Here is a 22,055-nt window from a genome sequence, read left to right as displayed (position 1 = left end):
TGATACCCTGGGATTCACAATAGAGTCTAAATAGTTGTCGGACACTGCAACAGAAAAATAGAAATATTAAATAAAATTTTATTTACACAAATACATTGTGTATGCACATGAAAACCTATATCAAGTGTACTTCTACTTTTATACCAAATGGTGAAAGTGAATATCTCCCAGAAATGTTAACAAAGAATATCAATCTGAATTATGTATAATTTGAGGAAGGTTAAAATTAAACTTTTCATGCGTGTAAATCCCCAAGGTAAGAAAAGGTATTTTATTTCTTCCTTTGCCTCTCCTGTCTGTTCGTGTACATCCATTATCTCTTGTTTTATACTCAACTCTAAACCAGGGGTGGACAAAATACAGCCCACAGGCTGGATCCAGCCTGCCAAGGGATTTTATCCAGCCCCTGGTGGGTCCCTTGACCCCACCTGGCCCAGGCGCAGAAGGCAGCCCAGGTTGTGGCAGTGCAGTCAGTCCTACCACCCCTAAGTGCATGGCAGGGTGGGGGCAGCACAGCAGCTGGACTCCCTTCCAGCCACCACCACCAGACCTGGCCCTGCTGCCCAGGCCTGTCCACCCCACACCCATAGCTGGGGGCATTAAAGTGAGCGGGCAGGCAAAGTCTCCATGGAGACTAGCTGGGACCCCTGTGGACAGAGTGTGCTCAGCTGGGTGTATGGGATAGGGCCGTGGATGCAAGGGGAACTGCATCTGGGAGCGGGAGGGGCAGGCAGAACACGGTGTGGTGAAAGCATGGAGCCAGGGGCCAGGACACTGCTGCAATCCATTAGCTGCATGGCCTAGACATGCAGGGAGCAGATTGTGGCTCTGCCCTGGGCCCCAGCCCTGTGTTGTCACTGCCCCATGATCCCACCCCCTAACCTCTGCCCACTCATCCTGCTCCCAGACACTGTTCCTCACCTGCCCACAGCCCCATTCATTCATCTGACTGCACCCTGCCCACAGGGGTCCCCGCCAGTATCAATGGAGATCCCACCCACACATCCTGCCCAGCAACCCTAGTGATGGGTGCATAGCGGATGGGCCCAAGCCAGATAGTATCAATTGCACCCCATCCCCAGGCCCCCCACCACCACCACCACACCACCTCACAAATTCCTAAAGTGGCCCTTGGGCCAAAATAACTGCTCATCCCTGCTCTAAAGTTTGAGGCAAGAATTGTTTTGGGGGTTGGTTTGGTTTTTTTACATTCATATATTACCTAGCACAAGGAGTTCCTGGTCCATGACTAAGCCTCTAGTGTGGTACAATAAGGATGAGAGGCATGTTTATTTAACACACAACAGAACAAGATGGAAGGAGGAAGAGAAAGGATTCATCTTTAGATTGTATTTTACTTTCATCTGTTGTAATATAAATGCCCAGTGGGAATTCCAGAAGTAATCTCTCAGACATACAGAGACAAAAATAAAGCAAGCTTAATATGAGAAAACAGTAATGAGATCTGAACATTTTTTAGTTATTGGGAAATATGAACTGCTGTACACTTCTAAAGGAAACACCACCTTACTAGTCATCTGACCAGAATGAGCCACTTTATCATCACTGCTTCTTAGTCAATTGAAAAATCTGAAATGGATTCTATATAATAACTACTTGGATCATTGTTATGGATAGTCTAGTTTGATTAAAGTTCTCCCTATTTAAGTCCTTTCAAACAGCCACATAGTTTAGGAAGAAAAGGAAAGAAAACAGATGTACAATATCTCCTCCTCCACCATATTCGTTAGTGACAGGAGTCACATCTTTCCTAACTATCTTACTTTTCCTAATACTAATACACATTTTCATACATTATTCACCAATTCACTAGTTTCCAAAGAGCCTGGTATATCTCTAGCCACAAAAATCAGTGCCATTCCCATGGTGTAAACAAGTGATTATTTTATAGTAAGAGGCTCACCAAATTCTTAATCATGGGAATCGAGTATTTCATCCAAAAATCACTTCCATCACAGATAGTATTTTAACCTGTAATACTTGAATGAAATTTTTAAAAAACAAACACAAACTAATATTTAGAAAATAAAATCCTTGATATGCTTATGAGAGAGTCCTATTAATTTACAATTATACAAAATAAGTCTGAAGGATTCACATCTTCAGCTGTACACAAATATCCCTGGCTCTAAGTTTGCATATTGAAGCATGTGGAACAGTTGTCTTATCAGATAAAATAAAGTACACTGAGAAGATTACCTGTTCTTAACATACCTAAATGCAAAATACTGTACTTCTAATCAGATTACACTGTACTTAAAAATGACCCTATAAAGTTAGGTCTTCCTGAACTCATATGACTGCTCTGGTCTCACCCTCAGAACTACATGGTATTTAAGGTTACATAAAAACACTTGGATGGAGACAAGTTTGAAACAGAAAGCTACACACATACACACACACACCACTAATTTGGTATTTAGAGAAGGAACTGATCTAACATTCCTCCCCACCCCTCACAAAGAGTAACACAATGCACTTATTTCAAATTTAAAGACGCAAATTGACAGAATTCATTTTAATCTTAAATTAGCACTTTCTAATTTATAGAGTGCAGAAATGAAATCTTAGTACTGGTGGCAGGATTCAAAGGCTTAAGTTATTCAAATCTTCTAGATAACCTAACAATAAATTTCCTACCTAAAGCCAGACTCTCTAAACTTCTCCTAGGAAAACTTCTCATATCCTTTCCTCAACTTACATAACGCCAAGCATTACCAGGTGTCAGTTAGGTATCCAACCACACTTTGTAACTACATTACTAATAATGCAACACCATCCATTTCTAACAATATCTTACATTTAGACAAAATAGTAACTCATTCAACTATACTGATTATGTATGCACTGATTATGAAGAAAAAAAGTACATTGTGCAAAACAATTAGCTGCACGCATCACAAATCCATCACAAACTCATCTACCAGTATTAGTCCATAGAAAAGCCTAAGGCCAGCCTTGGACATGTTAAGAACAGTGAGAAGAGGTGATTTCACTTCAGTTTGTCATTGATAAGACTAACGTTAGCATACTACTTCCTGTTGGGCTGTCTATATTTTAAAAACGTGTTGAAAATTGTGCAGACGAAGGCCCCCAGAACAATTCATGGGCTAGAAAACAAATACCTTACACTGAAAGACTTAAAAAGCTTTAATAGCTTGGCTTATCAAAAAGAAGATCAAGAGATGACTTGAGTACAGTATATTAGTCTTTAAAGGGAGAAAACACTGGGTACAAAAAGGGATATCCCAGAGTCATAAAAACCAATGATGCTTACAAGTTAAGCACAAACCAGGTCAGATTAGAAATAAGGCATATGTACATAAGAGCGAAGCCAATTAACCACTGCAACAAGAAAAGCCATAAATCTCCATCCTTCATGTCTTCAGATCAAGTCTAGAGGTTTTCAGGAAGGTGTACTTTAACCAAGCAAGTTACCGAGTTCATGGCAAAAGCAAATTGAGTGAAAGTCTAGGGCCTGTATCATACAGGACCTGAGACTAGATGACCAAACTGTACCTCTTGATGTTAATCTAGGAATACTTGTGTTTAGAACAAGGACTCAGCCTCTTCTGTTTGTAATTCAAGCTTAAAAGTACCCAGTCCTGGAGTATATAAATGGATCTCCTGAGAATTTACAAATATATCAGTAAGTTACTCAGGGAGTTTAAATTCAATTGAGAACAAATCTGCTTTTATTTAATCTAAACCAAAACAGGATTTCACTTCAATATTGTGGGAAAGTCTTACTTTCTGGTCCTCTCATAACAAAAGAACTCCAACTTACCAGGGAAACAAGCAAATGTGAACAAGGGCAAGGTGAGAGGGCTGTGTTACAGGACTGGAGAAACCTACAGAAGGCTTGGAGAGTACTAGTAGAGTATAGAAGGACTATGTTGTATTAATGAAAGCCTGCCATAGGAAGACACATTTGGGCACCTAAGGCTTTGGCTATGTCTGCACTATACCAGTCAAGGAATACAGCAACTCTTAGCTTGGTTACCAAAATAGTTCCTATTTGCAGTGTTGACTGGACCTTAAACACATTTCATGCCAGGCCAAATGCCAAGGACATTGGCATTCTAAAAACCTTGCCTAACTTCAGAAACAAAGTAATCTCAGGTTAAAATACGTATTATATAAAACTCTTGACACCTCTACCATGGTGCCTGGAACAGGCCAGCCAAATATCCAAAATACTCCCTTTTACTACCAAGATTAACAGTAGCTGAATTTTACACAGTAAACACAGGCAGCACAAGACCAGCAGAAGTTAAAGCAGAAAAATATTCATTGTTGATCCTCCCACAGTCTAGATCTTCAGAATCCTCTGGCAATTCAGAGTTAGAAGTAATAAGCATTTCAGGATGATCAGAGTTTCCAAATATATTCACATGAACCCCAGATTCCACCTTCACCTTAACATGACACAAACATGTTTAACTCTTAGATAAAAATAACTGGCTTCTAATGTTAAAAAAAGATTTCTTTAAATGCTGGCAGCTGAAGGCCAACAGTAAAATATACCAGGTACTTGTATCTTGAAATCCCGATTATCTGGCTAAACACGTCCGTCTCCCTGGATGGGAGCACATTTAAGAGGGCTAATCAGAATTACTGTCATCTCATAATTAGAAGCAATTCTCCAAAGAGGAGAGAGACAACTCTGCCAAGAGACAGTCATGGAGCTGAGTGCAATGGGCACAGGCAGCAACACAACAGTTCATGATTTGCAGGTTCTATGTCTGTGGTGATAGCCACAAAGCTGGTTTAATCTGTAGTGAAATCTTATGTATGCTGTCCTACAGGTTCTCCAACAGCTGAATTCAGTCTAACCTCTCCCAAGTTTTTTTCCTATCCAGCTTAATGAGATGCTCCACTTCCCATAGAAGATTCTACTTCCCTCTCCAGACACAGATTTTAAAATGCACTTATCCCAGGTTTAGGGATTTCAGTATTCCTTGTCCAAACAGTAAAACAAATTTACTAAAAAGGAGGAAGTAAGAGTGTATTAACAGCAGTTCCAAAAGGAGTGAGCCAGACATGATTACCATATCTACAAGATTGTCCAGTGCTTCATAGCTGACAACTCCCTTGGAGTGTTTGTCATCTAGGTGACAGACCTGAAAGGATCTTACGACACTAGGAAGAAGAGAGGCAAGGAAGCCACAGGTCATAGAGAAGCAATTATGCAGTTACTTGGGTTAGGCATCTATGCCAAACACTATGCCTCATCTCATATCCTCACCCACCCAGTAACCAAGCCTGCTATGACCGTTTCATAGCTTCAAAAAGAAAGATGGTGTCTTTAGGAAAACAAGAAGCAAATGCAATCAGATGTCTAGAAATTTCAGGCCCTTGCCTTTAACTAGCAGCAGTTCAGCTTGCTGAAGCTACTGGTGCCTTATACCACATTTTCTGTTTTAGCAGAGAATGCAAGTTAATCTGACTTCTTTAGTCTACCAGCTGGGTCACTCCTGCATTGCTAAAGCACCTGTTCCCAAGATAAGGCACAACATCTTATTTTTAATAGGCCTGTGTGAGTTGGCAGTGATCTGATCCAGCTTTGGATGCGGCCACTTCAGATGGCCGTGATCCAATCCGGAGCTCCGGACTGGGTTTCCGCTTCCATCTGGTCAAAGCAGCTCCGAAGCTTCAGAGCCACCTCGAAGATCCGGCTATAGGGTATAATGGGGGAAATCAATGAAACATCTATAACTTTGTTGTTTTTTTGTCTGATTAGGACAAAACTTGCAGGGATGGTAGCCTCTGCCGAGAGCATGAAACCTGCCAAGTTCCAAAAAATTGGCACAGGGGTTTGGGGGGAACTGTACCCCAAATTCTTGAACGCCAAACTCATGTCATACCTGTGTATTACACCACGGGGGGGGGGGGTGAAAACCACAGCATTAGTGGCCCCTGGTGAGGCCACAGAGCCTGTCAATTTTCAAGATGATCAGTGCAGGGGTTTGGGGGGGGGACTACCCCTCAAACTGTGGACAAGCAAAACTCATGCCATGGGTGACCCTGTGTATGTTAAGGCACAGTGGGGTGACAGCTGCAGGGACGGTAGCCCCTGCTGCTGCCACAACACCTGCCAACTGTCAAGGAGATCGGTGCAGGGGGGTTCTGGGGCCCTGCACCCCTAGCTGCCAACGGACAAAACTCGTGGCATGGGTGTTTGTGGGACTGACTGTCTCTGTCTTGGGGCAGTTGATTCTCTGTATAGATTCTTTCCTCTCCTTAGCCTGGTTTTGTAGGTGCTAATTGATGGCAATTAACTGGCTATATTGGCTAGGTCCTGTGCATTGAGCTGGTCTCTGAGTAAATCATGATTAATTGGTAAGTGGTACACAGTAGCTTAGCAGCCAGGCCCACAGTAGTGTCTCTCACGCCCCAAGACAGACACAGTCAGTCCCACAAGCACCCATGGCATGAGTTTTGTCTGTCAGCAGCTAAGGGTGCAGGGCCCCAGAAGCCAGAACCCCCCCTGCACCAACCTCCTCAATAGCTGGCAGGCATCATGGCTGCAGCAGGGGCCACCATCTCTGCAGCTGTCACCCCTCTGTGCCTTAACACACGCAGAGTCACCCATGGCACGGGTTTTGTTTGTCCACAACTTGAGGGGCAGTTCCCCCAAACCCCTGCACCAATCTTCCTAAAACTTGTCAGGCTTTGTGGCCTCAGCAAGAGCTACCAGTCCTGCAATATTCACACCCCTGTGTTGTAACACAGACATGACAGGAGTTTTGCTTTCAAGAATGTGGGGTTCAGTTCCCCCAAAACCCTGCACTGATCTCCTTGAAACCTGTCAGGATTCATGTTCTCTGCAGAGAGTCTACCATTCCTGAAAATTTCTTCCAACTCATACAAAAACCAACAAAGTTACAGATATTTACTGTTTCCCCATTATACCCTATAGCCGGATCTCTGAGGCGCTTCGGAAGCTCCGAACCGCTTCGGGAAGCCGAACGAGGCCAGCGCCTCCACCCGGATATGCTGCTTTGGACCCCAAGTGTCCAAAGCTTCTCCAGATCCAAAGCTCTGTCCAAAGCCTCACACATCCCTAATTTTTAATTGCTGATGAGTGAACAGGAAGGAGCTAGTACTGAAAAAGGGAACTACCAGGATGAAGGGAGGTGACTAGCTATGTTCTCATAGATCAATCATGGGACTGATCTTGCTTAATCAACACAAAAATTGGAAGGTACAACTGACACTTGCTTGATGACAAAATTGGGGAATGTCATCAATACAAAGGAGGATGAAAATAATATGCAATAAGAAATGAATGACCTTGAGTATTGGAATAGTAGAAACAGGATGAAATCCAATAGTAGAAAGGGAAAGGTCATGTATTTGGAGACATACAGCAGAAACTCCTGTTGATAAGTTGGTAACACATCAGCAGGGATCCTGGTTTTCTCCAATTAAAAAAAAAACAAAACCCAATTTTTGGATAAGACAAGTAACCCAAAATCCAGTTTTTTCCATAATTAAAATATTAAATCTTGGGAAAAAGTGGATTTTGGGTTACTTTTTAAAAAAAAAAAATCCCCAATTTTTTGATTAAAAATCAGAGAAAACCAGGATCCCTGCTCATCATATGGAAGTGACAGAGGATGTAGACCTGGGTATGTAGATCAGTCACAGGATGACTATGAGCCTACCATGTGATAACAGCCAGCAAAAAAGGCAAACATAATCCTTGGATTCATCAGGAAAAGTACTTCCCAGTAGGAACAGGGAAACATGAATGCATTTGTACAAGGCACTAGTGAGACCTCACGTAGAGCAATATATAGTTCTGGTCACCTACAAATCAAGAAAAAATAATTCAAATCAGGAACTGATGCAGAGATGGGCTACTAGGATGGTCAGGGGAATCATACCAGTGGAAACTAAAATAATTCAGTTTGTTTAGTTTAGCAAAATAAAGACTGAGTGGGAGTGGTCCCCCTAAACATGGGGATATATCAATTCTTTCCTTCTTTTTCCCAGGTGTTTAAGATAAAGGATGTTGATACAAGCACAAATGAGTATAAAATGGCTATAAATAAATTAGAGACTTTCTAACCATCAAAAAAAAATTAGATCCTAGAACAATTTCTAAGTAAGAGTGAAGTTACACATTACACTTAGGCCATACTAAGGGCACTTAAAATGTGAGCTTCTGCAACTTAAAGCTCATTAACTCATGCTAAATGCCCTCTGATCATCTCAAAGTTATGCCACTTCAGGCAAAAGTTAACTCTGGACTGTCCTACCTAGTTTGTGTTGGGGTAACTGGATTCTGCTCCACAGAGCTAAAATGAGCAATTTACTGTCCTCCAGCATCCCAGGATGCACTGCTCCCAGCCCTCCCACCCCTGCCCAGAACAGTCATAGAGCCCTAGCTCCCAGCCAATCCCCTGCTTGCCAGCTTTCTGTGCAAGCAAGAAATGGTATTAACCCTTAATGTGCGACTGGTCACAGCACATTCTAACTTTAACATTGCTTAGCATTCCAGAGATTTAGTACAGCTTAAGTGTAACATGTAACTTCACCCTAAGTGTATTTCTAATACAGTTTTAAGATGTAGTGTGATCAGTGTTTGAAAGGGATTATGTACCCATCTGGTTTCGAACATCCAGTCACGTGCTCTGCACCCCCGGATGTTCGAAGTTGTCCGCCCTTCCATCCCTGTAATCTCAGCGAGTTGATGTCATTGACCTGAATCGTCTCTCCCCAATCTCGCCCGCCATGAATTTGATCTTATTACAGTGGTAGGGATTGACTATCGGTGCTCCTCGCTCCAGGGACCAAAGGACGTTGGTCTTCTGCAAGGCTCCTCCTCCCTTCTACCTCACCCTTACACCACACCTTGATGGATCTTGATGATCTTTGGCCCCGTCCCTCTGATAGTTGGGCTTGGGGCCCTCTTCCCAGTTGGCTCCAGGAATTCAGCTAGATACTCCCCTCCTACCAGCCGCCTGCTCTGACCCACAGCTGCACCCCGTCAGTGCTATATACCTCACCTTCCCTCCAACAGTGGGTAACCAAACAAAACACAGAATAAATCGCTGGCAGAAAACACCAGATACTAAGGGCTGCCCTTTGCCCCTTCTATGTCTGCTCCTACCACCCGCTCCAGTTGCCATCTCTCCGACCTCAACCAGCCTAACCTTAGTCTAGGGTCAGCCTACTGTGTTCTTGGTGGGTCCCCTCAGCGCGTCTCCCCCTCAGCTCTTCTTTGGGGCTGTCCATGCCCTTGGTGATCCCACCTGGTCCAGTGATCTGGAGCCTGCTGCCTCTTCTTATCCTCTGAGGGCTCCTCCAGGTCTCAGTGTTCTCCAACCCTCCTCGGCCTCCACACCTTGACCCTCCTCACCTCCTGCCTTGCTGCCGGTGACAATCTCCTCCTGCAGGGTCTTGCTCTCTCCAACGGGGCTGCCAGCTGCAAGCCCCCATGTTCCTTTACTCCAAGGGGATGTGGAGAGTGCTTCCCTCACCGGCGCTGCTCCTTCTCTCCTCCCCCCGGGGCTGCACTCCGCTGCTTTTAAATCTCCCAACCGGATCCTGCAGCTGTGGCCATTAGCTTGCCATAACTTTATAAAAACGCAACTAACAAGCCGCTCGGGTCATGCTGCCACTTTTGGTTTTGCCACGCTGCTCTCTGAAGGTAAGAACCTATTTGTTTTTCTTTTCTTTCTCTTTCTTTCTCGTCCCGTTCCTGCTCCCCGGGTTCCTCCCAGGCTCCCCGGGACAGATTATATAACATTATGGAGAGGGCAGTCTCACCCAATGTACAAAAAGAGACGTGCCAGCTAACTCAGCCATCAAGAGCTGACAGCTAGTAAGATGCATCCACACTGGCACGCACTCACTTCAAACCGTGGTAGCCAACACTAGTCCTGAAATACATGTGATGTTTCTTTACTTTCTTGACAATGAATTAAAGCAACGCATATTCCAAATCAATTGAGAGGGAATAATCATGTTTCCACAGAAAAGCTCTAAGACACTTACCATACTTTGGTACAGTTATCCCAGTTATTCTGCTCATTGTGCAAACTCCCCCAAAATGGAGCACACACCAGTGTAGGGCAAAACAACCATCTTGGAGGTCTCAAAAAGAATTTTCACCCATGGCAAACACTCTTCACAGAAAGTCCCATGTTAATACAAAAGATATTAAAAAGACAAAGACAAGGTGCATAGTAAGATCTCAGAGAGCATACACCCATGTCTGAATATATATTTCCTTAAATACTGTATTTAAGGAGATCTGCCATGCATAGTATGAATCTCTATATAAAAAAAAAAAAATTAGTGATGCTACTAGCATTAGATACAAAACAATCAATGTAAATAATGACTAGGAAAATTAAATGAGTGCCTTTTCTTATTTAGATATTTGCAAGGTTTTGGAGGATCCTGGTAGATATGAGAAAGAGGCTTTACAGGGTTCCAATGAAAAGAAATTTCATCAAAGACTGAGCCAGTCTGCTGAATCTCAGAGACCTATGAATCTATCCCAGCCTCCCCACAGTATCCCAGATAAAAACTAACCCACTCAAAAGTTTAAACAGAAATATCATGGGAAAAACTGCTTCTTCCAGCAGGAGCACGGGCTTTTTTTTTTTATCCACATAAGAATGAAATCCCAAAACTCTTTTTCTGTCACAGTGTGAAAGAAGCCAGAAATATACCAACTTAACCATCTCTATCCAAATACAACACTTATTGTAGTCCTTTCCAAACAAATGCTGCCACACTTCAGTCCATCAAAAGCTAGTATGTTATGTACCTGCTATCACACAATGCTCATGTAGCAACAAAACTCGTGCTCTTCCTTCACATTGAGACTAATCACTTCATTTCTTCATTGCACTGTTTTCCCACAGGCCAAGGGGAAACTGCAAAGTCCCAGATATTCTCTTCAGCCCTGACCTCCACTACAACACTGACGTATTGGAGCAATATGCCAGGATAGGGATAAGTGAAAAGCAAGAACCACACAGCAAATCAACAGTTTTATACCATCTAACCAAATTTCAATTTCATGCTGCTTTCCTGCCTGAAGAGTGGAGTCTTAATTTAATTAAAAGGGACAAATTCTATCCTGACTTATATCCTGTATCTCCCAACTGAAATCTAAGCAGAATTAGGGCATTAGAAAGTAGTCGAGCAGCATAATACAATCACCACAAATTTCTAAAACTGAAGATGAAGGTTAAGGGGGAATAAACACACCAAACACTACCGTTCAGAAAACAAAATAAGAACCTTTTGCATACCAGGTAGTATTCGTCCAATGAGAGCATCTAACAACCAGAAGGACTCCTCTTCATCCTTTGTAATAAGAATCAAGTATCCAGCTATGAAATTCATGCCCTGAAATAAAAAGAAGCTTCTATGACTTCTCCACCTACTTCCAGTTTTTAGTCTCATTTCATGATATCATACGTGAATGTCAAAGTACTTAGCAAGCAAAAATAACAAAAGTAGAGAAAAAAAATGCTGTCAACATGTTCCTTGAAAGCTACAACAGGCTAGATTATTACAATTCACAGTATGGGTAGTACAGAGTAAATCTATGGACTGATTAGGCTGCTACACTTACAGAATGAAAATTAAACGTTAAATTATGCACCAAACCACACAGAAGTAAATTATAAATAAACATGGAGAAATTAAAACACCTTATAGACTATTTTTTACTTAAAAAAACAAACCCTTTTCTTAGAGACTATTAAGTGACCTTGAATACTCACTCACAGAGACCGTGCTGTGCCCTATTGGTTTCCAGAGTCACAGGATTTTTTTTAAAGCCTATTTTTCTCAAAATAAACAAGATGGAACCTAAAATAGCATATCTGAAGGAAGGTGCACAGGGGCCATCTCTGATGTACATGATTACAATATTAAAACATAAAAATGTCTTTCAGTATTTGTGGGCTGTGAAGGCTGGTGTCAGGTCACCCGTGTTTGACTCTGGTCTTCGGAATATTCTCAAGTTTCATCCTTTTCTTTTGCCTTCTCCCTGCCCTCTTTCCCCCTGAACTCACCCCTCCTCCACTGTTGTCTATGGTGACAGGCAGAACATTGCCTTGCTTTGCACTCTACCATTGCCAGATACAGTACAAGCAAGAAGAGCACTGCCAAAACTAAAATACTCTGAGGATTTTGGAAACCAAAAGTTCCTGAGTTGGAATCCAGTTTCTTGATTTCAACAGGCTTCGATGATAAACTTTTAGAAGCTGCTGAAGTTGCCTGGACCTGTCTTGCACTTGCCCTTCTGCTTGTGAAGACAGCTATTCTGTTCCCTGAGGCCCGTTAGCTTGATAATTGCATCCATGGTGACAGGAGAGTATTTGGCACTTGATGTGGCAGGCACAAAAGACTACTCTACAGAAAATATTAATGGAACCAAGAATCCCACTTGCCGTATGCACCAGCGCAAGCATTCCCCACAATGACAGTACAGAAGGCAATGCAGGGTCAGACCAACTCTTGGGCCGGCAAGCTTAATGGTCTAGTAAGCATCACACACACACACACACACACACAACACAAACACACAAGCATTATGAAAGCTTTTCTTTAAAAGGGCCTATTTTTAGTAAACACTACAAAACACTAAATTTACAACAAAAGCTGCATGCATTTTTACTATGACCATTTATCTTGATGCAGTACTTCATTAGCACAATAGAGGATTTTTCCAAAGTATACAGTTATTTCAGATGAGTATTTCAGAGCAGGCTACAGCCTCTGGTTATGCCCTATTTATACTCCTACAATGAACAGCATCCTCTTTTTTGGTGACAGAAAAGGGGTGAAAAGGAATTTTTTGTTCCCCTCCTTAACCTATTTGTTTCATTCTTCAGATTATACATGTACACAATTCAATGTTCAAACACAGGTGGAGTTTGATGAGTAAAACCTGCATCATACCAGAATTGATCAGGAGAAACAGAATGGTATTTCTGTGCAGAGACAGAATAGTTTCAAAGTCGCATGCATTTCTTGATACATCTGTCTGTCTGCTTTGCTCTAACTTGGGGCTTGATGCTGTAAGTACCTAGATCATTTGCAAAAGTAGACCCTTTGATTTTTATTCATACTTATACATATATTCATAGATGTATGGGTTGGAAGGGAACCTTATCAGATCATTAAGTCCAACCCCCTGCCCTGGGCAGGAACAAGTGCCTGGGTCAGACAACCCCAGCCAGGTGCATGTCTAGCCCTAGTTACTCCTAGTTACTCCAAGGGGTGCCCTGGTAAACAGAGCATCTCCTCTCCTTGCTGTCCCCCTCCCCCCAGATGAATTTGTAGGTGGCCACAAGATCACTTCTCAGCCTTCTTTTGCGGAGACTGAACAGATTCGGTGCCCTCAATCTCTCCTTGTAGGGTTTTGCCTACAGGCCCCTAACCATCTGAGTGGCCCTCCTCTGAACCCTCTCAAGGTTGTCCACATGCCTCTTGAAGTGTGGCACCCACAATGATTTGGTTTTTTTTAATGTATATATATAAAACCAATCTGTCTCTGCCATGAGTACAAAAGTGCATTCCCCCCCAAAAAAAAAAAAAAATCAATATCAGTTTTCTTCTAGTAGCATGTCATTCAAAAAGCATAGCTTATATTCTTATAATTGAGGATGGTTAGTTTACAATATCCCCCTTCTTGACAATCACAAAGCAAATGTAAGTGTGTACAACTATAATGCAATACAGAATATGGAAGCAGCAGGGAAGATTTAAAAAAAAAAATAGACTGAACAGGGAACAGATTTTTACACTTGTGCGAGTCACGGTTCCTCCCTCACCTACAAAGATAGTATGGAAGATGGCCTCTAAAACAGGTTTTACTGTTTGTATGTTACCTTCAAGCTTTTATGAACCAGGTATTTAACATTCTGCATCCTTCACAGGAACCACTAAGAACTGTGGAGTCTTCTCAGTCCACCACCTAAAAGTTATGGCATTGGATTCCAATAATTCTTTCTACAGCTACTCCTTGCATAACATTGTAGTTACATTCTTGAAAAATGTGACTTTAAGCAAAATGATGTTAAGCGAATCCAGTTACATCACAGTAGTTGCCTGCTAGTAGGCAGCAGCCAAACCATGTTTCATAAATTTCATAGACATTAGGGCTGGAAGGGACCTCAGAAGATCATCAAGTCCAGCCCCCTGCCCAAAGGGCAGGAAGTCAGCTAGGGTCATAGGATCCCAGCAAGATAAGCATCCTATTTGCTCTTGAAGGCATTCAATGTAGGTGCCTGAACCACCTCCGATGGCAGTCTGTTCCAGACCTTGGGGGCTCGGACAGTAAAGAAATTCTTCCTTATGTCCAGCCTGAAATGGTCTTGCAGTAGTTTATGACCGTTCGACCTCGTCATCCCTTGGGGCGCTCTGGTGAACAAATGTTCCCCCAGATATTGGTGGTCACCCCTGATAAACTTGTAGGTGGCCATCAGATCACCCCTGAGCCTGCACTTTTCCAGGCTAAAGAGCCCCATGGCTCTCAGCCTATCGTCGTAAGGTCTGTTTTCCTGACCTCTGATCATGCATGTGCCTCTTTTCTGGAATCAAACATTTCACAACTTTAAACAAAGAATTTTTTTAAATAGATCAGAGATGTAATAATGAAATGTTAACTGGGACAACGTTAAGTCAGGAGTACCTGTATTTCTTTCATATACTTCTTTCTTCTACTCCATGTCATAAGTTAAAAATTAAAAGAAATAAAGCCCTAAACATTAATTTTGGGTTACCCAGATAATAATAATAAAAAAACTTGCGTATCATCCTATAGCCTGTACTTAAGAAGATCTTGTCCAAAAAAAGGGCAAATGAGACCCAATAATTCCCTTGTAAATGCCAAGTATACTCTTAAAAAAGCATTTATGCCTTAATACATGACAAAAAGGTAGCAAAGAATGCTACTTTTTAAAGTCTGGATTTCAGTTAGTATGTAACTGCATACTACCACCTGAACTAACATAAAATACCAACATAAAACAAGCCAGTGAAGTATCCTTTGCAACAGTTCACGTATCTACCTTGAACCTGCACCTACACCCTTGCCACACAAAGTTAGTTTTTAAAATTTGGAAAAAAGAAATGATATGCCAATGTAAGGGAGCATATTTTAAACAAGTTACATACCTGGCAGTATCCCACTGCTTTATTATGGTGCCCATATGCTACTAATACATTGTACAGTGTCTGCTGTAAACAGGGATCAGCAGTTTTGCGGAATTGTATGTTATCTGGAAATGTTCTGTTCATGTCTAAGGGAAAAAAAAAAGGACCACATTAAAGCAGGTTGCCACATCTCCACCCTCATTTCTCCTCAACCACATAAATCTTAATTTTGTAAGAGGTACCACTGAAATCTGACTATGGGTTTACAGAACAATAGTTTGATGGGTGAGATTAGCAAAACAACCTCAGCACTGTTTTGGCTCAGTGATCATCTTCCTTAAGGAGGATCCATCCCTAGAAAGATTGATCTCTCTAGAGAATGGATGTCTTACAGTATCAAGCAGGACTAAAGATAGAGGCCAATCTATGAGAAAAGTCCCAGAAACAAGTTGGCTACATTTCAACTAACCATCTCTAACAAATTTATCTAATGTGATAGTAAAGCAGTAGCTGCAATTCTAAAGAGATTCTTACAAGATAATTTAACTTGGATCAAACTGGTCTCCATTTCATTTAGGTAAAAAGATCAGTCCTACACCACTATTTTGCTTTTGTTGCATTTTTGCTTTTTAAAAATGCAACTTTCAATTATTTCTACAATTGCACAGTTTCAGGTTAACGCTGTTGTAGCCATGACAGTCCAGTGAATGAGAGTAGCAATACCTTTTACTTGACCAGTCATATAGGTCGGAGAGATGTTACCAGTTATATCTTGCTTCTCACACAGCATTTCAAAGCACACATTCCTTAAACATCAAGAAAACTTTGGTCCGAAGTTTAGTTTTTAGAAAATATGCTCATACTAAAGGGGATGGTGGAGGGAATTTCCATTTAAATTAAAATAAAGTCAGGGGAAAACTTTTTAACACATTTCTGCCACAGGGCTTGTCACATATTGCTAGTTCATAAGACAGTAAGTATCTAGAAACTGCTTAAAGAGAAAAGTAAATAGGGTAGTCTACTACTACTTAAAACATGCTGCATATAAACAGTTAACAAGTAGCATAAATAGAGAAATGTGAAATTTTAAAGCTTCTCAGGATTATTTACGAAGATCACAAATACAGATGAATTTAAATAGAAGTTTTGGTAGGAGTGATGTTGTAGCCAGAATGCACACTGTTTAACTACACACATTATAGGTAAGGGTTGTCAATTTGTTAACGAACCTTTACTGATATCTAGCACACAGCACACTGGTTTTTAAACTGATATTACTTATAACCAATTTACAAACTAATGACTCACTTGAATTTCTAATGACTTACTTGAATTTTCATAAGTATCCCACTTTCTAAAAATTTCAGCCTTTCTAGAAGGTCCCAAGTTGAATACCTAAAATCACTAGTCACTTTAGAAAATACGGATCACAGGATCAATGTAACAGCAGCTAGATTTAAATTAAAACACTAGGAACAAAAGCAAACTCACTTCTATGGTTCAGGTCTCCTTCAAATTAGGTAACTATACCCAAGATACTTAAATAATCAGCATAAAAAAAAACAGTACTAGTATTGCACACAACTATGCACAGCTTGTGGATGTCCTAGAAGCTAGGAGGATACCTGCTCTTATCTGTTCTTCCAGTTTAAAGGAAGCAGCTTGTTATGACTTCCCTGACCAAAACTTGAGTTGTGACCAGTTACGAGGAAGAATTATCACTTGTTCTTTTTAAAAAGATATGAAATCAGCTTGGGTGAAGGATAGTGGCAATGTTTTCCATTCACCTCCCACCAGAATCTAAAAAGCAAGAAGAACAATAGCCCTTAACTGCCTTGTGAGACAGTCAGATAATCCTGAGCAATGTAAACTTTTGTTTCTCTCAATACAAATAGCAGCATAGCTTTAGTATAATCAACATCCGTTATTTACTGTATGAAAGTTTCAGGAAAGATTAGAGTTAACATTTAGTTATGACCCTCCCCTTCAGCTCTACAGATGAAAGAAAACAGCCTTACACAGCAAAAGTTGACCTAAACAAACTTATCTTTAATTTTACATCCTCAGGAAGGCTCCATAATTAAAGTGTTGACTCTAATTTTATTTACTCTTGGTAAGTACAACTTTACACTGGAGGTAGAGGGATTAAGATTTTATGAAGGATTTTCAGATATGCTTATATTTTGTAAAAATGCTTCATTCTGATTACATCATTCTGGGGCAAAGGACATTTATGCTACTACAAAGTGAGGTAGTTAACCACGTTAATCTGAAGTCGGGCAGAAGGCAGGGCAGGGCAGCACTTCAGAGTATAGCAGTGATTCTCAACCAGAGTGCCATGACACCCTGGGATGCCTTGATATCCTTTTAAGAGTAAGATGGGGTGCTATACAATACTAGGTATGCAAACACCTACACATGATTCACAAGATAAACCAGGAAATTTCAAATAGGAATCCGTAAGGTCAAAAACATTCTGACCTGTTGCGATCTTTCTGATGTCTAGGCAACAGAAGAGATGCTCTGCTATTTTCCCATAGTCATAGAATCATAGAAAGTTAGGGTTGGAAAGGCCCTGAGGAGGTCATCTAGTCCAACCCCTGCTCAAAGCAGGACCAGCCCCAACTATTTCATCCCAGCCAAGGCTATCTATACGGGTTTTGAAAACTCCCAAGGATGGAGCTTCCACCACCTCTCTGGGTAGCCTGTTCCAGTGTTTTACTACCCTCCTAGTACAAAAATTCTCCCTAATATCTCATCTAAACTCCCTTTGTTGAAACTTGAGACCATTGATCCTTGTTCTGTCATCTGCCATCACTAAGAACAGTCTCGTTCCATCCTCTTTCAGACCCCCCTTCAGGTAGTTGAAGGCTACTATTAAGTCTCCTCTTTTCTAGACTAAAACCCAGTTCCCTAGGTCTTTCATCATAATTCATTTCCCCCAGCCCCCTCACCTTTTTTGTTGCCCTCTGCTGGACTCTCCCCAATTTGTCCACATCCTTTTTGTAGTGGGGGGGGCTGGGGCGGGGCTCAATACTGAACACAGTACTCCACACATGGCCTCATCAGTGCTGAATAAAGGAGAATAATTACTTCCCTTGACCTACTGGCAACACTCCTATCAATGTAGCCCAGTGTGCCATTAGCCTTCTTGGCAACAAGGGCACACTTGCTCGCTCATATTAAGCTTATTGTCCACTGTAACCCCCAGGTGCTTTTCTGCAGAGCTGCTGCCCAGCCAATCAGCCCCCAGCCTGTACTGGTGCATGGGATTGTTCCATCCTATGTGCAAGTCTTTGCATATTGTTGAACCTCATGAGATGCCTTTCGGCCCAATCCTCCAATTGTCTAGGTCACTACCCTCCAGCATATCTACTATTTTCCCCAGTTGATGTCATCTGCAAATTTGCTGAGGGTGCATTCTATGCCATCTTCCAGGTCATTAATGAAGACACTGAACAAAACCAGCCTGTGAGAGACAGAAGGAGCCAGCAGGCTCTGGGGCCCCACGCCCGAGTGGTAGCCCACCGGTCCTGTGTCCGCAGGCCCAAGACACTGGGCAGGAATTCACCTTCCACAGGTGTGTGGGGAAGGGCGGAGCCGGTGCTCCTGGGACCGGCATAAAAAAGAGGCCAGGGCCGGCAAGAAGTGGTGGCGCGGAACCGGAAACAGGCAGCGGAGGGGCTGGAGCCGGCCGGAGCGCGTTGCAGTGGATGCGAGCAGCTCAACCGCGGTAGGAGCCTTTGGAGAAGGGGTGAGCCCCAACGGGGCTCTTGAGCCCAGTCAGCTGGCCCTTGTGGGACATGGGACTGTTTTGCTACCGGCCGGGAGCTGCTGGGACCTGGCGGGACCCGAGTACCATATAAGCCCTAATAGCAGGGCACTCATTGACTGTGGGCACCGTAGTTCCTATAATAGGGGAGGAACAGCCACAGCAAGCCTTAGTTATAAAGGGAAGAATTGAACAAGCCCTCAAGAAGAGCTCTGCGAGAGCGGGAGCGGGGTTTCGACCCCACAGCATACGGGGGGGATATCGGAGACCGTCTGCTGAAGGCAGAAGCGGCGGCCCCAACCCAGGGAGACCCCTAGCTATAGCATTTGTGTTGATCTGTACATTTCTTTCATGAACAATCTGTGTGGTCTACAGACACGTGGCTGAGCCAGATAGGCGGCCACCTCCCGGTGGAACGGGCGAGGGTGTAGGGGTAGCGGAGCCCTCATCAAAGCAGGACCCACGGGACGCCGAGGAGTCTCATATTTGGACGACACGCACCGGACCATCTGAACCAACTCTAATATCATCAAAGTCATGGCAAGCAAGGCAAGCGCGTGTAAAACACCCAACCCAAGGTGAGCCAACACTTGGCGACCGGTAAGCGGCCCTGGCGCAGGGAGACGGTCGTGGCTGTACCCCGACACAGCCCCAGTCAAGAAAGGAGTAAAAAGTAAAGAGCTAGCATTTTCTGAGGAGTGCCTATGTCTAATGGGGGGGGGGGCAGGGAAATCTTGTGTCTAAAAAGGTTGAGAACGATTGGATTTTATTAACTGATGAAGGAGGCCAGGGGTTGGCAACCTTGTGCCACTACATGAAGCTGGGAATAGATAAATACAGATGCTAGGACCCTGGGGGCACCTCCTCTGGCACAGCAAGAGACCTGCCACTGTTCAGTTAATAGGAACCTGATGATGCCTCCTCTACTGCTTTAACTGGCACATTTTGCTGGTTCCCTGAGCTGCTGCGTCCCAAATCCTGTTCGCAAGCCATAGGTTGCCAGGTCTTTGAGCTGCCAGCTCACACTGTTACAATGAAGCTCAGAAAGGAACCAGAGTGAAAATACATAGAAGTGTGCGCAGAATATTCCTACTCTTGCTAAAAAAGGCCTGAACCATTAACTATGACAGAGTGCCATGCATTTTAGAAAAGAGGTTGAAAAACCTCACTTACACATGGTGAGTGTGTGGGTGAGGGAAAACCCACTTTCCATTTACTTTAATTCTTTTTTAAACATTTTCAGATAGGAAGGCAATAATCACTATTTTTTTGAACAGTTGATTACAGCATGACAATAAGAATTAGGACAAATTTTATAGGACAAAGGTAGCGAGGGAAACGGCATGGTATTTTATACTGACTGCTTAGTCCTGATCCTTCAATGAGCTCTACATGGACATGCCTGTGGTTATGCAGAGGTCCACCAGCTTTAACAGAGGAACATGTGACAGAGTGAGAAAAAGAAGAGGGCCATTCTAGGAGGAGACACAGTACATCTGCAGTTAAAAAATAATAATTGTGAGTTATTAGCAGGAGATGACAGTGTCATGCAACTAGCTGAACTAAGTTAGCTAAATAATTTCTTTCCTCTTGAGGTTAACTTCTATGTATAAATTTTATTTAATAGAGCCATTTGTGTGTTTCTTTCTTCTTATCATCATCACAATTTTTGGTATCTTGGGTAGTAATGAATATTTAGTTAAAGAATCAAGTAATATAAGGTGATAAAAAGTTAAAAAAAAAAGAATAAAACTTCTAACAAGTTATTTTTGCAACAAAAGTTTAAAAGAAAAAGAACACAGAGCAAAACAAAATACATCTGCATAGGATTCTATGCTGACATATCATGGATTTGGGAAGTCTAACATGCCTGTAGCCAACTCTATCAAACTCTCCTACTCTTTTTCTTCTTATCATAATATCCAGACTCTTCCCACTTCCGGAAACAACTCCTTGTATCAAACTGTACCAGCTGTACAGCTTAACAACAGAGAACTAACATGACAAGCTCTATGCTGCTCTGCTCAGGCATGTATTTTGGTTGCTCCTTTTATTCCCCAATTACTGTATTTGTAGACTGTCTATCTTATCTATAAGTTCTTCTAAGCATACAGCCTTTTAACACATCTCCATAGTTACATCTCCATTGCACACAAAAATAATAAAAACCATTCTATTTCTTCCCCCATACCTCCTAAGTCTGCTACTTAAAAGTATTCCAAATCATGAGTGGTATCCCCAAATCATTATTTCTACATGGTTGGTTTGTAAAAGTAAGTTTATGGTTCTCCTGTTTTGTGTCCTGTTAATTTTTTGCACCTTAATGGATCAAATTTGCAAACTTTTATTGCAACCATGAGGACTAAAAACATCCTTAAAATGATAGAATGCTGATTCTTATCATCCCCATGGCCTGAGTAGTTCGGGCTCTATGACAGACACCAAATTCTGCAAGATCCACCCTAAACCCAGAAGTATTGGTAACACTATTCTCCTCACCATCTCATGACTGCATTCTCTCTAGCTAATTTCCCAAATAGGGAATAATGCCAATATTCTTTTTAACCTTTTGAAGTGCATTTCTGTTTTGATGGTAAAATATTCACTGCCTCCAGTCAAATGACCACTGAAATACTCAAGTAATAGCTTCCTTAAACTATTATGAATGAATATACAAAGACTCTGCTACTGCAAACTGATCCATGTAGGTGAATCCTTATGAAGTAGGATGTCCCAAGATACCACAAAAAAAAAAAAAAAAGAAGCAGCTAGTTGATTCAAAAGTTGAGTGCTGGCTGAATTATTCTTATTTTGCAATTTGTGGACACAATCTGTATCTGGTATAAGCAGGTACAGCCAGGGGCAGATCCAGAGAGGATGTAGTGCTCCCTCCCCTTTCATGCTCCTATACTGAAAAAGCAGAATAGAATTTGGATTTTTTTAGGTTAAAAAATAATATTAAAGTATTAATTACAGGATTACAGTAATAATTAAGACAGGATGCATGTTCTTTAACCTGACTGTGTCCTTTTACATTCTCAATATAGACATGTCTTTAAACTTCAAAAGTAATAGTTTCATAGTTTCTAGGGTCGGAAGGGACCTGAGCAGATCATCTAGTCCG

General features: G+C 42.0%; 1 protein-coding gene across 2 annotated transcripts in view; it reads right to left on the bottom strand.

Annotated features, from left to right (window-relative positions):
- The window catches only part of GRTP1 (growth hormone regulated TBC protein 1), a 67,629-nt gene that overhangs the window by 16,891 nt on the left and 28,683 nt on the right, over positions 1-22,055 (bottom strand). For both annotated transcript variants that reach the window (XM_019529626.1, XM_019529625.1), the window contains 2 exons: positions 15,181-15,305; positions 11,301-11,397 (listed from right to left, as the gene is read on the bottom strand). In XM_019529626.1, coding sequence (XP_019385171.1) covers positions 11,301-11,397; positions 15,181-15,305 — 222 coding nt within the window. The remainder of the gene's footprint in view (positions 1-11,300; positions 11,398-15,180; positions 15,306-22,055) is intronic.

Source organism: Crocodylus porosus, unplaced genomic scaffold (genome assembly GCF_001723895.1).
Source record: "Crocodylus porosus isolate Cpor-Errol unplaced genomic scaffold, CroPor_comp1, whole genome shotgun sequence".
Classification (NCBI taxonomy): Eukaryota; Metazoa; Chordata; order Crocodylia; family Crocodylidae; genus Crocodylus; species Crocodylus porosus.
This window is presented reverse-complemented; position numbering and strand designations above follow the sequence as displayed.